Below are 20,961 nucleotides of genomic sequence, written 5' to 3' on the forward strand. Positions count from 1 at the left end.
AAAAGTTGGTCACACTCGTCAAACACTATGTTTGACGAGTGTGACCAACCTGTCAATCAGTTCTCCAAGCGATGCTACAGATCGCTTGGAAAACGCTAGCAATTCTGCAAGCTAATTACACTTGCAAAACGCTAGTTTTTCAGTGGGAAAATCGCGGGAATTTAAATGCGATTTTCCTGTGAAATAGAATCCGGAATTCTCGAGGTAATTTCCGCGAGAGTTCCGCTACGTGTGCACATAGCCGATATACAGTATTTATGATGGTAAAGTCATTTTAATTTATTTCCGATTTCTGGTTTGATATTTGTGTCCATGATTTGTGGTGTTTTTTCTTGATGTCTTTTTTTTTTTTTGCTTTTTCAAATCATGTTTTCTTGTCCCGTGTTTTTGATATTATTTATTACTGTTCCTTACACAATATATTGTTTATGGACATAATAAGGCCCCTTAATGACTCCTCATAGTTTGATGCCCTCGCACTGTCCTCCCAATAGTATGTCGTCCTACAGTTACCCCCACGCATAAAGCCCAATACTGAAGCCGTACACAATATGGTGACCCCACAGTATTACCACACATTATAGTGCCCACACACAGTATGATGTCCCACAGTGACCCCTACACCTTTTAATGTTTCCAGTCACCACACATAGTATGAAGTGTCCTCATCCCACCATACAGTAAGATACAGTCAAAGGTCACTACAAAGTATGATTCCCACACAGTCCGTCACATGGTATGATGCCTACCACACTGGTTGATGGCACGACAGTCCCCACACACAGCATATTGACCTTATTAACCAGCGACCACACACAAAAAGATGCCTCCACAGTTTCCCTCCAAATACTAATTGACTAAATCAAACAAAATAAAAAAGTCTCAGCCCAGTTCCCTTGACGTACTGTTCTGGATTCACTATGCTGTGTACGAATTGAGGCTCCACATTGCAGGCATGATCTAGCAATGTCATCGCGCCTGTTGTGTGATTCCCTGCTCCAATATTGTATTTAACTGCATCTGCATTCTGAAAATCTCCATCTGACACCAGCTCCATGTAACATTTGAGCCCCATGGTGGCCGTGTAGCCTGCCCCTATTGACAGTATGCCACTGGCACAGCAGAATTCTGAGTTATAAGAAAAAAATTCAAGTGTAATTAAATAAACATACACTGTGTTCCAAATTATTATGCAAATAATATTTTTCTATGATTTTCCTAAATAGTCAGTACAAATGACAGTCAGTCTAATAAAAGTCATCACCCGTTAGAGTATACATCAAATTTTATTGAAGAAACATCCCAGTGATAACAGTATGATCTCCAAAATGAATAAAAACTCAAATTGCACTGTTCCAAATTATTAGGCACAGTAGAATTTCTAAACATTTGATCTGTTTTAAAGAACTGAAAATGTTCATTTGTGGATTTTGCAGCATTAGGAGGTCACATTCACTGAACAAAAAAGCTATTTAACTCCAAAACATCCTAACAGGCCAAGTTACATGCTATCATAGAAACCCTTCTGTGACATCACCTTCACAATTCTTGCATCCATTGAACTTGGGAGTTTTTGGAGAGTTTCTGCTTGGATTTCTTTGCATGAAGTTGGAATAGCCTCCTAGAGTTGCTGTTTTGATGTGAACTGCCTCCCTCATAGATCTTTTGCTTGATGATACTCCAAAGGTTCTCTACAGGGTTGAGGTCAGGCGAAGATGGTGGCCACACCATGAGTTTATCTCCTTTTATGCCTATAGCAGTCAATGACTCAGAGGTATTCTTTGCAGCATGAGATGGTGCATTGTCATGCATGAAGAGGATTTTGCTCCTGAAGGCACATTTCTGCTTTTTATACCATGGAAGACAGCTGTCAGTCAGAAACTCTATATACAGTACTTTGCAGAGGTCATTTTCACACCTTCAGGAACCTTAAAGAGCCCTACCAGCTGTTTCCCCATGATTCCGGCCCAAAACATGACTCCTCCTCCTCCTTGCTGAAGTCGCAGCCTTGTTGGAACATAGTGGCCATCCACCAACCATCCATCTGGACCATCCAGGGTTGCTCGACACTCATCAGTAAACAAGACTGTATGAAAAATAGTCTTCATGTATGTCTGGACCCACTGCTACAATTTCTGCTTGTGAACACTTTTTAGGGGTGGCCGAATAGTAGGTTTATGCACCACAGCAAGCCTTTGAAGGATCCTACACCATGAGGTTCGAGGGACTCCAGAGGCACCAGCAGCTTTAAATATCTGTTTGCTGGTTTGTAATGGCTTTTTAGCAGCTGCTCTCTTAATCTGATGAACTTGCCTGGCAGAAACCTTCCTCATTCTGCCTTTATCAGCACAAACATGTCTGTGCTCAGAATCAACCACAAATCTCTTAACAGTACGATGGTCATGTTTAAATTTTTGGGAAATATCTAATGTTTTCATCTCTTGACCAAGGCATTGCACTATTTGATGCTTTTCAGCAGCAGAGAGGTCCTTTTCCTTTCCTAAATTCCTTGAAACCTGTGCCCTGCTTAATAATGTGGAACATCATTCTTAAGTAGTTTTCCTTTAATTGGGCTCACCTGGTAAACTAATTATCACAGGAATTTGAGATTGATTTCAGTGATCCAAAGAGCCCTGATACACAATACCATCTATGAGTTTATTTGAAAAACAAAAAATTACATCTTTATGACACTTAAATCCAATTTGCATAATAATTTGGAACGCAGTGTATGATGTCCCACAGTTCCTCTACACACGTAAATCCCCAACAGTGAACTCAGTGACCGTCAACACAGTATCTATATATATATGATACTATAGTATCCATACACAGAATGAATTCCACACGCAGTATGGTGTCCCACAGTGACCCCTCCACACTATAATAATCCCTGTTAATCATCACGGTATGAAGCTTCCACAGCCCATCATAGAGTATGATGCCGCCATAGCGCCTTACGATTTCTCTAGCCCCTCCACAAAGTATGATACCCCCACTAAGTATGATGACCTCACAGTGTCTCCACATAATAAGATGGCCTCCACAGTCTCCTATACACATTGCGTGGGTTTCCTCCAGGTACTCCGGTTTCCTCCCACATTCCAAAGACATACTGATAGGAAATTTAGATTGTGAGCCCCATTGGGGACAGTGATGAAAATGTGTGCAAACTGTAAAGCGCTGCGGAATATGTTAGCGATATGTAAAAATAAAGATTATTATTAAAGATTATACACAGTAGGATGTCCCACAGGGAAAGGTCCACAGTATAATGCTCCAAGTCAACATGCACAGTTTGAAGCCGTCACAGCTGACAACACATTATGATACAGCTATAGCTTCCTACTCAGTCTGATTCACACACATTCCACACATGGTGTGATGCCTACCACACTGTATGAAGGACCCGACAGTCCCCATATACAACATATTGACCCTATTAGTCCCCAACCGCACACAGTATGGTGGCACCTAAAGACAGCCAAACACAGTATGATGTCCCCTCAACCACCCACATCGTATGAAACCTCCACAGCACACTCCCACACAGTATGATGATCCATATGGCCCGCCGCAAAGTATGATGGTCCTCACAGTCCCCTACACAGTATGATGCCATCCACACTTCCTCCATACAGTAGGATGGTCCTACAGCTCCCACACGGTATGATGCCTATTACACTGTATGATGAACTGACAATTTCCCCACACAGCATATCGACCCTATTAGCTCCTTCATACATTATGATTCTTCCCGGTCTCCCCCTCCCCCGAAAGTAGTTACTGACAAAATTAAACAAAATAAATAAATTCTCGCTTAGCCACGTTCACCCCAGCACCAGGTGCCTGCAACGTCTGTGATCCATTGCGGTAGTGTGGTCTGTGCCTATTAGCAGTACGCCACTGGGACAACACAGTATAAAGTTCTAAGAAAAAAACTTCAAGTTTAATTAAATAGACATGAAGTCTGAAGAGATGACAGTGCCTCTTTAAAAGAAAACAGCTTATGCTTTCAGTGATGGACTGGTTTGAGAAACTTTGCAAGGGAGCCATCCATACTTGTACTTTCTATTTAAATGTAGAATAATTACAACTTTCTGTTAGAAAAATACTAAAAAAATAAGGAGAACGATGATCTAAAAGCTTCAATATGTTTCACTATGGAGTTTTAGAGAGGACATTTTTATAATTTTCAAGAATTTCTTTCTATTAAAGAATATTACAAATAGTTTACCTTTATACTAAGTGATAACATGAATAATGAATTATATTTTCAGGAACTGATAACAACTTTGAAGATTAAAGGCCAGCCTCCTAGAATTACAAGCGGTATTGCAAAGAGTTAGGAAGGACATTATGGGTTTAGCGGGAGGAAGGTGGAATATTACAAAGTAAATACTTAGTAGTGCAGAATAATCTCGGTGACGGTAATTGGTTTTGGTAACAAGGGTGATGAAAAGCTTATTGAGAATGTGAATATGAATAGAAACAGATGAGTATAGCTTTAGTAATAAGTACTAGTTAATAGCAAGAATTAAATGGGTTTCTCAGGCTTACAACATTGATGACCTATTCTCTGGATAGGTCATCAATATCATATAGCTGGGGGGGCTAGCAGTTTAAATTAAAAAAGGTAAAATGGATTTCAAGAAAACTTTAATCATCCCCACACCGGGCATGTATTTCCCATATTTAATAGTATTTTAGAACATTAAATCTATCAAATTCATTCCAGAGAACGATATAGAAAGACTTGTGTGAGTGCAGTTATGGCTATGTTCAATTGAGTGCTCAAAATATCAGACCAAACACGTCCATAAATTGCAGACAGCCAGGACTGGCTCTGTATTAAGCTCCGTGTCCATACAGTAGACAGGTACAGGAGTGGACTAATATTACAACCACTACTGTGCTCCATAAAACAATTTTTCCGTGTAGGAAACAGATTGTGTGCCCTAGTACATAGGCTAAAATTAGTCTGTGTGCGGTCCATTGTGCACACAGACAGTAGAGGGGTTAAAATACGGTTATGTGAACCGAGCCTGCTTCTGTTATCCTATACATCTCTGATGTCACAATTCCAGGTGACCTCAAAGCTGAGTTATGGGTTCCTCACATTTAAGTTATCATCGACTGGTGTTTATCAGTTAGTTTTCCTTCTATGACACCCATCAGTCAAATATTTGCTCTATGTTTTTAACGGATAGAACACGTACTCATTATATTCTATGGGTCTAGTCTCATGTTGTTGTTTTTTTGTAGGTGGTCCACATTGAATCATGGAGACATGTCTGTTTTTGATCCGAGTCATGGATCAAAATTACCTATACAAATGTTGTTCTGTCTCCGACATCTGATTCATAATCCTGATTATCTGCTTGTTAATGTTTAGTGTTTTTTGGCTCCATCTAGTGACCAGAGTCATAACCGCAGTGTTATTCTATTTTACTTTCACTTTGCTTCTATTTTCCCTCCATTCAATGCATTCTGGTAAGCTTTTGCAGTGCATTCTGGTAAGGTTGCAATGCATCCTGGTAGCCTTTTGAAAAGAATTATGGTATTTCCCTCCAGTCCACCATTTTCCTTCTGCCTGCATTCAGGAAGCATCTCATTTCTCTTCTCCCCTTGTGACAGCATTGCTGGTATGTACTTATGTTCCCTGTATCCAATTCCTGTCTCTTACTAGCCTTCTTAGTTAGTTCTCCCCTGGTTAGCTATTAGTGCAGATGATGTATTATGTATATATGAATCCCTGATGAACCCAGTACTGATTGTATGCATATACGTTTTTGTTTGTAGTTTCACCACACCAATATACCATCACGTTCAATAAAGCACAGATTCAACCTACAGTCTCCTTATTGGACCCTGGTATAGTTGTTTTGCTGCCTGTATAGCTACGTGAAGTCTGCTTCATTTAGCGAGGACAGAACAGTGAAACAGCGGCTATCCAGCTAGTGGGAACTCAGAGAAAGAAGAGTCTTCCATCCTGCAGGGGCCAGTTAAACAGCGGCCATCCAGCTAGTGGAATTCAGGGAAAAGACACCCCTTCATCCAGCTTGCAGGAACTAGTGAAACTGTACTCACCCACCTAGTAAGATTCAAGTCACCGGCTACACAGAGACTAATACAGCTACAGCAATCTCTGCACAGTCAAGCAACCCCCCAAGACACCATGTCCCTCAAATAACACAGGACAAAATCTGGTACTTCCATCTCCTCAAAGACTATATCCATCAGCAGCGCGGTTGCCATTGCACGCACAAATGCTGAAGCCGACAAAATGCAAGCAAGCTATGCTGAAGAAGAGATGCAACTTAAATTAGAGAAAGCACGCCTAGAAGACCAAGAGAGAATGTCATGCATAGAGAAAGAGGATCAAGAGAGAAGGTTACGCTTAGAAAGAGATGAGCAAGAGAGAAGGTTATGCTTAGAGAGAGATGAGCAAGAGAAAAGACGCAGTTAGAGAAGGCAAGCGTGGATGCCGCCTTAGAGAGCCTAGCAGTAAAAAGAGAAGCTACCGCAGCACTAGCCGACGCAGGATCACTAGAAGCCGCACACAACCCTGAGCTGCATAGCCAAATCAGTATGTCAAGTCTGAAGTTGCCACTGCAAGATTCGCCACAACGCACATCTCAGTATGTTAATGAACTTCCTGATCCAAACTATAACAAAGAACACGACACATCCAGTGAAGCGAGTGAGAGTCATTATGAGGCTCAGCTCTAGGAAAACGTGGAGCAAAACAATTCTGCTAATGACTACCTAGCCCCTCCCCAGGTAACCAACGTGAATCACCTTGCTGACACACCGCACGTCAGACCGAAGCAATATGACACCGGCTGGCACCACCCTGAGGATACTAACAGGTAAGAACCCACCTCACATCACTATCAGGGTGACCCATCATCAGTATACTCTGCTGACAACCGGTTCACAACAGAATTTCCTAAGTTTTTCACACAACGTGATCTGGTTGCCAAGGGACTCATGAAATTCACTGACCACGCTGAAGGTTACAGAGCTTGGAAAGCTTCCTTCCAAAATGTCACTAGAGACTTGGGGCTACAACACAGGGAAGAGATAGACCTCTTAGTCAAATACCTAGGAGAAGACTCAGTCAAACATGCAATAAGGATCAGAGACATTAATATAAACCACCCTCAAATTGGCCTCAAAGAGATCTGGAAGAGGCTGGATGAGTGTTATGTCTCAGCAGAGGTAATAGAGAGAGCCGTGTTCAAAAGAAACGATGACTTTCCTAAAATATCTAATAAAGGTCTCCAGAAACTTAGAGAACTAAGTGACCTGCTAAAGGAAGTCCTAGTTGCCAAATATGAAGGTGACCTACAAGGACTTGCATTCCTTGACACAGCCAAAGGTGTTAACCCTATTGTCCAAAGGTTGCCCTACAATCTACAGGAGAGGTGGCTCACACATGGTTCCACGTACAAATACAAACACAGTGTTCCATTCCCTCCCTTCTCCATTTTTGTAGACTTTATACACGAACAAGCGACAATCAGAAGTTATCCCAGCTTTGATTTTGCAATGTCATATGCCACACCATCACCAGCTGTAAACCCACACAGAACATCTGTGGCAGTGCACAAGACTTATGTTTCTTCTCCAAGTTCCAATTACAGGACTGCTGGCTGCTCTCAATCAGAGACAAAGGTACAGGACCCTGACAAGCAGTGCCAGCTCCATCAGAAGCCTCATCCTCTCCTGAAATGCAGAGCCTTCAGGGGAAAATCTATGCCAGATCGCAGAAGCTTCCTGAAAGAGAATGGTATCTGCTACAAGTGCTGCTCATCCCCAACTCATTTCGCCAAAGATTGTAAGGTCTATGTAAAATGCACAGAATGTGGCACCACAGATCATAACACTGCTCTACACCCTGACCCAGCTCCATGGAGTGCACAAAACACGCCAGCTGACAGTGAGCATGTCGGGGAGGAAAGGAGCATTGATGCAGCTACGCCAAAGATCACTTCACAATGTACTGAAGTCTGTAAAGGGACAATAGACAGTAGGTCCTGTTCAAAAATATGCCTCATCAGAGTGTACCCAAAGGGTCATAGAGACAAAGCTGTAAGACTGTATGCTATCCTTGGCTAGATCAACATTCTTTGACCTATTCAACATAAAAGGGCCAAGCACCCACTACTCATTAAAGATGTGTGAAGGTACTGTGACAACAGCAGGCAGGAAAGCTGCTGACTACCAAATTGAGTCCTTAAATGGACAATTCTGCTTACCACTACCTACAATCAGCAAGTGTAATCAGATCCCAGAGAACAGATCTGAAATACCTACATAGCACACCTTATACCGGAACTCGACCATCAGGCTCAGATAATACTGCTGTTGGGAAGAGATATCCTACAGGTCCATAAAGTGAGATGTCATATCAATGGACTCCACAATGCACTCTATGCCCAAAGGCTAGACCTAGGATGGGTCATAACAGGAAACATATGCTTTGGACATATGCATACCCCATCTTCTGTGACAAGTATGCTAACAAATACATTGGAGAAAAGATGCCCATCTCTTTTTCAACCTTGCAACAACAAGTTCCATGTCAAGGAACTACCACACAGCATCCAACTACCCAATCATTTAATAGACTTTACTCATGACAGCAGTATGGTGTCAGGAAGCTATGAGGATCAGTTGGGGTGCACAGTATTCCAGAGAACTAAGCAAGACAACTAAGTAGCAATGTCGGTAGAGGACAAGTTGTTCTTAGAGGTAATGGACAAGGGACTTGTAAAAGATGAGACCAACAGCTGGGTCGCACCTCTTCCCTTCAGAAACCACAGACCACGTCTACCGAACAACAGAAATCAAGCATTAAAACGTTTCTCCTCTCTCAAACATAATCTACAAAAGAAACCAGAGATGAAAGATCACTTTTTCTCCTTCATGTCAATGATTTTTGAGAACTGCCATGCAGAACTAGCTCCCACTCTCAAAGACTCTGAAGAATGCTGGTTCTGACCCATGTTTGGAGTGTACCACCCTAAGAAACCAGGCCAAATTAGAGTAGTGTTTGACTCCAGTGCTAAGTTTGATGATGTCTCCCTGAATGATGCTCTACTGACAAGACCAGACCTCAATAACAAACTGCTGGGAGTACTTATGCGCTTCCGTAAGGATTCCATTGCCTTCATCACGGACATCCAGCAAATGTTCCATTGTTTCCTTGTGAGAGAGAGAGACAGGAACTTCCTAAGATTCTTCTGGTACAGAGACAATGATCCTACTAAAGAGGTCACAGAGTATCGCATGAGAGTGCACATCTTTGGCAATAGTCCTTCTCCTGCAGTCACCATTAATGGTCTCAAAACGTCAACTCAAGAAGGAGAAACAGAATACGGATCAGACGTCAGACAATTCATAGAAAAAGACTTTTATGTCGATGACTGTCTGAAAGCTATGCCTTCAAATGAGACTGCCATCAGTCTTCTCAGGAGAGCCCAAGAGATGCTTGCTTGCTCTAACCTCAGGCTTCACAAAATAGCCTCAAACAGCCAAGAACTCATTAAAGCATTCCCTTCACAAGACTTGTGTAATGGTCTCAGAGACCTGGACCTGGGGTCAGACCCCACACCAATGCAATGCAGCCTCGGGCTTCTCTGGAATCTACAGTCAGACACTTTTACCTTTCAGGTCAGCCAGGAAGAAAAGCCTTTCACAAGCAGAGGTGTCCTGTCTACCATCAACAGCTTGTACGATCCATTGGGTTTCGCAGCTCCTGTTACTATACAAGGCAAAGCCATACTAAGACACTTAACTAAGGAGACATCTGATTGGGATGCACCTCTGTCACCTGATAAGAGAATCCAGTGGGAAATATGAAAGAACTCTTTAGCAGCCCTCTCCAACCTGAATGTTCAAAGACCATACACCCCTGTGCCGTCTACAGAAATACAAAGCCAAAGACTGTATGTATTTGCAAATGCTTCTGTCAAAGCAATTGCTGCTGTTGCCTATCTCAAAACTGTAGACTCCAAATATCAGAGCCACATCGGATTCGTTATGGGGAAGGCCAAACTTGCTCCACATCCAGAGCACACTATACCAAGGTTAGAGCTTTGTGCTGCAGTCTTAGCCATCAAGTTAGCAGAGTTCATCGCATCCAAGATGGACATCGACCTGACACAAGCCAAGTTCTACTCAGACAGCAAAGTAGTCCTGGGATATAAACAAATTTAAAAAAAAGTAGTCCTGGGATACATCCACAATGAAACTAGACGATTCTACGTTTATGTCAACAACAGAGTGCTATGAATTAGGAGATCAGTTCATCCAAAACAGTGGCATTACATTCCCATGGACCAAAATCCTGCAGATCATGCAACTAGAGCAGTTCACGCAAGTCGACTAGGAAGCACAACATGGCTCTCAGGACCAAAACTATTGTACACTGAGGAACGTTGTCCAGACACCTTTGAACTAGTAGGAGAGGACTCAGATGCTGAAATCTGCCCTCAGGTGTCTACACTTCATACAATGACTTCTGCTATCCAGGTTGGATCTCACAGATTTGACAAATTTTCAAGTTGGAAGTCACTTATTCAAGCCATTACCTGCCTGACTCATATAGCTCACTCATTCAAGATCACCAGAGCTTGTGACACAGAAAAATGTAAAGTTTGGCATCTCTGTAATAGCACCTATGTTACCTCCGACTTGGAATCTTCCAGAAACCACATCATCTCCACTGTTCAGAGAGAAACCTACTCTGTGGAAATCCAATGTCTCATTAACAAAGCTCCAATACCAGCGAGCAGCGCATTGAGAAAACTCGACCCATTCATCGACAACAACAGCCTGCTGAGAGTAGGAGGCCAACTCAAAGAAGCTAAAATGGAGTTTGAGGAGAAATTCCCTCTTATCATTCCAAGAAAATGTCATGTTGCCTACTTAATCGTACAACACTACTACAATCTGTTCAAACACCAAGGAAGACTATTTACAGAACGAGCCAACAGAACTGCTGGCCTGTGAATTGCTGGTGCAAAAAACTCATCAGTAGTGTCATCTACAAATGCATTACCTGCCATAAGCTTCGTGGTTCAACTCAGACCCAAAAGATGGCTCACCTACCAGGAGATAGATTTAGTACAGAACCTCCTTTTACCAGCGTTGGTCTTGATGTGTTTGGGCCTTAGTCAGTTGTTACTCGTCACACGAAAGGCGGACAAGCCAATAGTAAATGCCGGGCTGTCATGTTTACCTGTCAATCAGAGCCATCCACATAGAGCTTATTGAGTCACTTGACACTTCAAGCTTCATCAATGCTTTGAGATGTTTCATTGCCATCCGTGGTCCTATCAAACATTTACATTCAGACAGAGGTACCAACTTCATTGGTGCAGCAAAAGAATTGGGAATACCTTCAAATCTAGACTACAAGACTAGACTCCTAAGTGACCAAAGTTGTACATGGTCATTCAACCCACGTCACTCCTCACACATGGGTGGATCTTGGGAACGAATGATTGGTCTAGTACAGAGAATTATTGACTCCACCCTTATTCAGGATGGAGCAGCGAGACTTACCCACGAAAGCCTAACCACCTTTATGGCAGAAGCCACAGCTATAATCAACGCAATGCCCTTGGTTCCAGTCCCTAATGACCCCAGGGAGCCATTGTTATTGGCTCCAGCTTCTCTCTTCAGCCAGAAAACAGGACTATCCAGTGCCCCTCCAGGAGGATTCGATGCTAAGGACCTCTACAAGCACCAATGGAGACAGGTACAAAGTCTTGGAAACACATTCTGGGACAGGTGGCGCAAACAATACTTGTCTACCCTGTGGCCATGTATGAAGTGGAAATCTACCAGGCTTAATCTAAGGATTGGTGACCTCGTCCTTGTGAAAGATTGTCAGGCCCATCAAAACCAGTGGCCACTTGGTCTAGTGACCGCAAAATTTCGAATAAGGATGGCAACGTCCGCAAAGTCGAACTGAGGATGGCCAAAGGGAATGAACTTAAGACATTCTCCAGACTAGTAACTGAACTGGTCCTATTGTTGTCTTCGGAGAAAAAGAATAGTGACATCCGTTTGATGCTAGACGGGGAGTGTTCTGTCTCCGACATCTGATTCATAATCCTGATTATTCTGCTTGTTAATGTTTACAGTCTTTTTTTGGCTCCATCTAGTGACCAGAGTCATAACCGCAGTGTTATTCTATTTTGCATTCACTTTGCTTCTATTTTCCCTCCATGCAATGCATTCTGGTAAGCTTTTGCAGTGCATTCTGGTAAGGTTGCAATGCATCCTGGTAGCCTTTTGCAAAGGATTATGGTATTTCCCTCCAGTCCACCATTTTCCTTCTGCCTGCATTCAGGAAGCATCTCATTTCTCTTCTCCCCTTGTAACAGCATCGCTGGTATGTACTTATGTTTCCTGTATCCAATTCCTGTCTCTTACTAGCCTGCTTAGTTAGTTCTCCCCTAGTTAGCTATTAGTGCAGATGATGTATTATGTATATACGAATCCCTGATGAACCCAGTACTGATTGTATGCATATATGTTTTTGTTTGTAGTTTCACCGCCCCAATATACCATCACGTTCAATAAAGCACAGATTCAACCTACATCTCCTTATTGGACCCCAGTATAGCGGTTTAGCTCCCTTTATAGCTACGTGAAGTCTGCTTCATTTAGTGAGGAAAGAACAAATGTATAGGTCTGTGAAAATCACAGACCGCACATGAATGACATCAGTGTTTCATCCATGTGATTTCAATGTTAACATTGTAATGAATAGGGGAAGCTTTGTAACTTTTTTGTCATAAAGTGGATATAAAAAGCCTACACAACTAAAAATAGGCAAACTCGAACAGTCAGGTTCAGAGTCCTTTCCGAACACCTACTATTCGGACACGGACAACGAACATGGACTTCACCAGGAAGTCCGTGTTACTGTTCGGGTATGGCCACCCGAACACCGGGTGTTTTTCGCACTGTGCTGGAAACACTACTTCTGATTGGCGGTAAAATCATCACTGTCAGTCAGACAGACAGACACGGTTCCCATGCTGTTAAAAGACATCTTTAGTGCTCAGCAGTGATCGGAAGTAAAAAGTTTACCTCCAGTCTCTGGGGTCAACTGATGAGTCTACTGCTCCCATCAGCCAATGAAAACCAAAAGCAAAACACAAAACAAATATCCTGGAATAAAAAAGTAAAAAAATATATATTGCAAAAATTGCATGAAGGTAGTAATAATAGTAATAAGGGTATTTAGTTAACATAATTTTGATCAAAATAATGTAGAAGCCATCCCGCCACGTCACGGCAACCCTTGTGGGACAGTCCTAACTCTTGTATTTAAAACCTTTCCACTTGTCAAGTGACGTAAATGTGAACAAGGACAGAGGGACTGAACCACCAGTAATAGTATAGGCCAGACAGGATGGATTTTCCAACTCAGAAACAGGGCGGTCACACCCTTATATGCACAGAATGCACAATGAAACAAATGAGAAACTGGGTCTGAGCAGAAAAAGTAAATTAATGTGCATGCAAAATGTAATTGCATATGAACACATGACCTTTACACAGAGAAAACCAAAAGCAAAACACAAAACAAATATCCTGGAATAAAAAAGTAAAAAAATATATATTGCAAAAATTGCATGAAGGTAGTAATAATAGTAATAAGGGTATTTAGTTAACATAATTTTGATCAAAATAATGTAGAAGCCATCCCGCCACGTCACGGCAACCCTTGTGGGACAGTCCTAACTCTTATTATGTTAACTAAATACCCTTATTACTATTATTACTACCTTCATGCAATTTTTGCAATATATATTTTTTTACTTTTTTATTCCAGGATATTTGTTTTGTGTTTTGCTTTTGGTTTTCTCTGTGTAAAGGTCATGTGTTCATATGCAATTACATTTTGCATGCACATTAATTTACTTTTTCTGCTCGGACCCAGTTTCTCCCATCAGCCAATGCCTGCTGTCGCTAATACAAAACATATACAGCACGGCACTCTTGATACTAAAGAGTTGGTGCACAAGTAGGGTGTCCAGCCCGTACGCAGTTATATGTAAAGAACTTGGCACTAAAACTGATAAAAGGTGAAATAAATTCTTTTTGTATTTTTGTTGCAATCAAAAGTTGAATAAGACCTTCATCAGAACTTATGATGAGCCAAGTGTGAGGCAGCGCTGCTGTTCGTCATCCATCGCTAAAGAATGGCGCTGTGGCCTGCTGCCTCTAATAACAGTGAAAGTAATAAACAACTTGGCACTCAAAATTGTGAAAAAAAAGTTGATCCATTTTTATTGGTATCCAGATAACATGTACGTTTTCGGTCCCACTATGGGACCTTCATCAGAGATTATATTGTGATCTCCAGACAAAAGTGTAACTCATCTACAGTAATAAAGGATATAAGTGCTCCGCAGTGCTCTGCTAGTTGCTATTAGTGCCCATTTCAAGGTAGTATGCTGTAGTGGTCGTGTTACACGTGGTAGCGTCCTCTGCTCTCAGCGAGTTTTCTCGCACACCAAATGAGGCCGCACCACAGCACTACACAACAGCGATAAGTCGCCATACCATAGCGCTTTTCATCTACAAACATCCAGAAGGATCGACCACGTGTAACACGAGCACTACTGCATACTACATTGAAATGGGCACTAATAGCAACTAGCAGAGCACTGTGGAGCACTTATATCCTTTATTACTGTAGATGAGTTACACTTGTTATTTCACCTTTGTCTGGAGATCACAATATAATCTCTGATGAAGGTCCCATAGTGGGACCAAAAATGTTTAGAGCACATGTTATCTGGATGCCAATAAAAATGGATCAACTTTTTTCACAATTTTGAGTGCCAAGTTGTTTGTTACTCATACTACGGGCTGGAAACCCTACTTGTGCACCTTCTAAAGGAACTATTGACTTTTGAGTGCCTTGGTGTTGTTCTATTATCTAATAACAGTGAAAGCAGGAGCTGCTGATGGGAGTATTCATCAGCCGGCTCCTCTGCTGTAAATAATTAAAAAAAACCCTGCGTGGGTTCCCCTGTATTTTTGATAACCAGTCAGGCAAAACTCACAGCTGGGGGCTGCAACCCTCAGCTGTCAGCTTCTGCAAGGCTGGTTATTAAGGTTAGAGGGGTCCCCACGCCTGTTATTAGCATCAGCAGATGTCAGCTGATGGGAGCAGTAGTCCCATCAGCTAACACCAGTGACTGGAGGTAAACTTTATGCCTCCAATCATAGCTGTGCTCACGCGGTCTTTTGACAGCGTGGGAACCGCATCTGTCTGACCGGCAGTGATGATTTTACCGCTGATCAGAAGAGGTGTTTGCCGCTTTGTATGCACATGACAGCGTGGCTAACACTGGATGTTCGGGCCCCCCATTCAAGTGAATAGGGTCCGTTTTCAGGTCCGGTTACTGTTCTGGTACTAGAACCCGAACTGTTTGTAACTGTTCGGCCTAACCGGCTGGACCCGAACATCCAAGTGTCTGCCCATCTGTATACACATCCCTTTTAAAATGCCATTTTTTCATCATTTAAAAATAAATTATACCAAGAAAAATAATTTCAGTTCTTTTTCTACATTTAATCCCTTCATGACCGGAGCTTTGTTATTTCGATTTTGCATTTTTGTTTATTGCTCTCTTTCTTCTCAGAGCCATAACTTTTTTTATTTATCCGTCAATATGGCCGTGAGTGCTTGTTTTTTGTGGGACAAGTTGTACTTTTCAATGACACCATTGGTTTTACTATGTTGTGTACTAGAAAACAGGAAAAAAATTCCAAATGCGGTGAAATTGCAAAAAAAGTGTAATCCCACACTTGTTTTTTGTTTAGCTTTTTTACCAGGTTCACTAAATGCTAAAACTGACATTCCATTATGAGTCTCCAGGTCATTACGAGTTCATAGACACCAAACATGTCTAGGTTCTTTTTCATCTAAGTGGTGAAAAAAAATTCCAAACTTTGTTCGAAAAAAAAAAATTGAGCCATTTTCCAATAACCGTAGCGTTTCCATTTTTCGTGATCTCGGGTTGGATGAGGGCTTATTTTTTGCGTGCTGAGCTGACATTTTTAATGATACCATTTTGGTGCAGATACAATCTTTTGCTCACCCGTTATTGCGTTTTAATGCAATGTCATGGCGACTAAAAAAAACGTAATTCTGACATTTTGACTTTTTTTCTCACTACACTGTTTAGCAATCAGGTTAATCCTTTTTTTATCGATAGAGCGGGCTATTCTGAACGCGGTAATACCAAAGATGTGTATTTTTGATTTTTTCATTGTTTTATTTTGAATGGGGCAAAAGAGGGGCGATTTGAACTTTTATATATTTTTAAAAACATTTTTTTTTTACTTTTGGCATGCTTCAATAGTCTCCATAGGCGACTAGAAGCTGCCACAACCCGATCGGCTCTGCTGCATAGAGGCGATGATCAGATCGCCTCTATATAGAAGAATTACTCACTTGCAATGAGTGCCGACCGCCAGGTGTCGCTCACAGCAAGCCAGCACTGACAACCATAGAGTCTCCAGGAGACCTCTGGTTGTCATGCCAACGTACTGGTGACCCGCGATCGTGTGACGGGCGTCACTGGTGGGTAGGTTTCCGGCCCCATGGCCGGAAGCATGAATTAAATGCCGCGGTCAGCATTTGAGAGCGGCATTTAACTAGTTACTAGCTGCGGTGGATCGCGATTCCATCTGCAGGTTTTCCAGGCACATGTCAGCTGTTCAAACAGCTGACATGTCCCGGGAAAGATGTGGGCTCAGCGCCGGAGCCCACATCAAAGGGAGGGAGTCCGACGTTGGCGTACTATTACGCCTGATGGCGGAAAGGGGTTAATGTCACCCTTCATCTTCATAATCTATTGAGAAACAGCCTAAAATAATTTTGAGGGGGAAAATAAAACTAAACTAAAATAATGTGGTTGTATAAGTGTGTACACCCTCTTATAATTAGGGATGTGTCTGTGTTTATAAGTAGCAAGTCACATTTATACTCATGATAAATATCAGTCAGTACACAGCTGCCATCATTTACGGTTATTCTGATTAACTCTAAATAAAGTTTAGCTGTTATAGTAGGATTTTCCTGACATTTTCTTAGTTGTGTTTTACAGGAAAAGCCATGGTCTTAAATCAGCTTACAACACAGAAAAGGGATCTCATTATTGAAAGTTATCAGTCAGAAGAAGGGTACCAATATAAAATCCAAGGCTTTAGATATATCACGGAACACTGTGAAGATTTTCATCAAGAAGAGTCTTAAATATACCACGACAGTGACATTAACTAGAACTGGATGTCCCTCAAAAATTAATGAAAAGAGAAGAAGAAAACTGGAGGCTGCCAAGAAGCCTACAGCAACATTAAAAGGAGCTGCAGGAATTTCTGGTAAGTTCTGGTTGCATACTGCATGTGACAACAATCTTCCATATTCTTCATATGTCTGGCATATGGTTAGGATGGTAAGATGGATGCCTTTCTTTTTCTTACAAAGAAAAACATTCAAGCCTTGCTATGTTTTGCCAAACCCTACATCAATCTGCCATAAACATGTATGAAAATGTGTTATGATTTGATGAGACCGAGTTACAACATTTTGGTCATAATTCAAAAAGCTATGTTTAGCACATACCAACGCTGCATATTACCAAAAGATCACCATACCCAGAGTAAAACATGGTGGAGGCAGCACTATACTTTGGGGCTGTAAATGGTGCTTTAGTCAAGCTGGAGGGAAATATGAACAGTTCCAAATATCAGTCAATTTTGCAACAAAACCTTCAGGCCTTTGCTAAAAAACTTAAGATAAAGAGGAATTTCACCTTGTTACACTGAGTTACAGCTCACAGATAATCAGTGATTCGAGTAAGTCAAGAAGTCCGAGGTTAAGAGCTAGAGGGGTATGTCATAAATAGTGGGAAGAGACAAAGGCGTAGTCAAGTTACAGTTCAGGGTCAGAATTGCAAGGTCAGAGTGTGTCAAGGCAAAAGTGGTAATACAAATGGGCAGTCAAAAGGCAAATCCAAAGTCCGGCTACAAAGATCAGAATATCAGAGTTCAGATCACAGAGCAAGACACCACTGAGCTGAAGGCTACAACTGGTAATAGTCTCAGCCTAGTCAGCCAGCTAAATGCCCAAGCAATCGCCCTGAAAGGATAACACCTGAAGGATTTCCAGCAGGACTGGTCTATTGGGCTGCAAGGAAATCCCATACACAAAACAGACAGCACAGCAAGTATATGCATACTATAGGATGATCAAGATGTCACTCACAATGCTGACAGCCTGACATGCTACTGCAATCCATGGGACGGCTGAGCTGTCACTCACTACATACCTAGGATATAGTGGGTGCCTAGATCATGTCAAACTTTTACCACAACAATGGCCCTAAGCATACCTCACATCAACAAAAGAAAGGCTTCACCAGAAAAAGATCACCGTTTTGGAATAGGCCATCCAAAGCCCAGACCTGAATCCAACTGAAAATCTGTGGGTGACCTGAAGAGGGGATGTTCTTGAATTCTGACAAACTTGGAACATTACTTTAAAAAAGAGTGGACAAAATTGGACAATTCTAGATGTGCCATTGCTGATCGACTCCTACCCAAAAAGACTGAATGTTTTCAAAAAATTAAAAGCGTACTTGAACAAAGTATTATTTTTAAGGATGTGCATATTTATACAACCACATTATTTTATTCTTTTTTTCGCCTGAAAATATTTGTTTTCCAATTGAATTGTACAGATTATGAGTTTCATTAAAGGTAGAAAAAGTTCCTCAACTGGTTTTGTTCTTGCTTGATTCAAATCGACTCACCCCCAAAATAAAAAATCTCGTGAGTCGCAAACCATCTATTTGCTGTAGCAAAACTACTTATAACATCTAAGTGGAAATCAATAGATGTTCCCTCCATTTCAGAAATAATGAAAAGAATGTCTACCCATAATTCTTTTGAACATTCTTTAAAAAAATACTATTCCACATGGTCATCTTGGAACCTATTTCTTTCCTCAAGTTGGAATGCCCCTTTTAGGTAAAAAGCCTTATTGTATGCCAAGAAGTACAATTACATATTAACGAAGCAAATTGAAAATTGTTTCATTATAAATATTGTTTCAATAAGGATGATCTTTTCCCCGTCCATACCCTCCAAGCTTTTCCGATCCAACCTTCTCCTATGCCCTTTTCTTTCCTTCCCCTTCCCCTCTACCTTACCTAACTTTTCCTTCCACGTTCTTTTCCTCTTGTATTAACTTTTTTCTCTGTTGATTCTTCTTACTTACTTGTTTAATTGAACAAGTTTTAGATCACTCTGTTATGTTTTATTACTCACCTTATTGACTATAACTATAATCCCCTTCCCAGAAATTGTTAAGAAATCCCCTGAAGAAAAGAATATTGTTGAAAAGGTTCGAAAATGATTCTTTTTGATTTTTTTACATGACAAAAACCTGGCATTATAACAGGAGTGTACATATCCACTGTACATGAAAATCACTGATGGTAAAAAACGACACATGCCCCAAATGCCGTTGAAACCAGGATCCAAAATACTAATGAAAATCGGTCCATGAGTTTTAAGCACAGGCAAAGTCACGTACTGTATGTCTGAATGAGGCCTTATGTGGTCTCTTTTTATCATTAAAAAGAAATACCAATTGACCAAAATCAATCCATTGAAAGGAGTCAGCTAACACTCCCAAGCTTAATTTTTTGTTCGAGTTCATTATGCTTATAGTACAATAATGTCTTCTATTTGCAAAAGTGGCCATAAAGCCATGTCTGTTGTCTAATGGATCCATACATTGCACTACAGATCCAATTGATTTACCCACAGAAAGCATTATGATCTGTAATGTGCAGCATTAAATGTAAAGTATAGTTTAAGAAATAATGGGTCCATTACCTGTAGCCATGCTATCTGTAGGTCCTGATAGCCGGGTTGAGGCCGCACTTGATTCTTTAATGGTAGTACTGTGCACAGTCACTTTAGTAGACGTAATTTCTGTTAAAATCGTAGTAGAAACAGTGGCTGCAACAGTTTTTGCTGTAGTAGTTGGTAGTGTTGTGGTTGTTGCTGTGACATCTGCAGATACTGAAAAAAGGTTTCAAAATAGTAATATAAGTGAATATTATATAAATATACATATAACATCTTGCACACATAGTCCTTGTTATTTATGTGTACTATATGTGGTTCTAGTCCTCGGTAAAATATAAAGTAAAATAAAATACATGCCAATTTTTTTTTTAATATTTAAAGAAAGTACATATCCTTTGATACAACATACAGACAAGGTCAACAGGCTAATTTAAATTTTTGCATAAAATATGGACTCTATTTTAGTTAAATACAGTAAATAAATATGAAACAATTAGACATGGGCCCCTCTACAAAACCATCAATAGTCTCCAAACTAGACAGCTAAGGCTAGCTTCTTAAAATGAAGAAAGAAACACAGTACCAATACTGAAGGTTCTTCACAAGGTGCTTCTTGATCAGACCTACCAAAAAGCCACTCAAGATGTTAAATTCAAATTTCAGAAACTGCCACCTGCCGCCTCCCAGTAATCCCGGAGTTCTAAGCTATTCATAATGGCCATTAGTCTGGGTTAATGCAATTTTTGGAGCAGTGTATGATGAAGTTTTCTTATTTTAGGTTAGGAGAATATCAGTAAATATGAACATGTATAACAGGTACATTGATATTTCTCTTTACTTTTGGACTCTCTCCTGGATATAAATAATAAAAAATTGCATAAAATAATTAATTCAATGGAATTTGGACAATGTAATCCACCCCTAAGGCTGGGTTCACACGTAGCGGAACTCTCGCGGAAATTACCGCGAGAATTCCGGAATTCCATTCCGTGGGAAAATCGCATTTTAAATTCCTGCAATTTTCCCGGAGCA

General features: G+C 41.0%; 1 protein-coding gene across 1 annotated transcript in view; it reads right to left on the reverse strand.

The window, feature by feature from the left end:
- Nucleotides 1–20,961, reverse strand: part of CD34 (CD34 molecule) — a 142,821-nt gene that overhangs the window by 62,261 nt on the left and 59,599 nt on the right. The window contains exon 2 of the mRNA XM_073587291.1: nucleotides 19,954–20,142. Coding sequence (XP_073443392.1) covers nucleotides 19,954–20,142 — 189 coding nt within the window. The remainder of the gene's footprint in view (nucleotides 1–19,953; nucleotides 20,143–20,961) is intronic.

This window comes from Dendrobates tinctorius, unplaced genomic scaffold, assembly GCF_039654945.1.
Source record: "Dendrobates tinctorius isolate UK_male_01 unplaced genomic scaffold, ASM3965494v1 ptg000098l, whole genome shotgun sequence".
NCBI classification, from domain to species: Eukaryota; Metazoa; Chordata; class Amphibia; order Anura; family Dendrobatidae; genus Dendrobates; species Dendrobates tinctorius.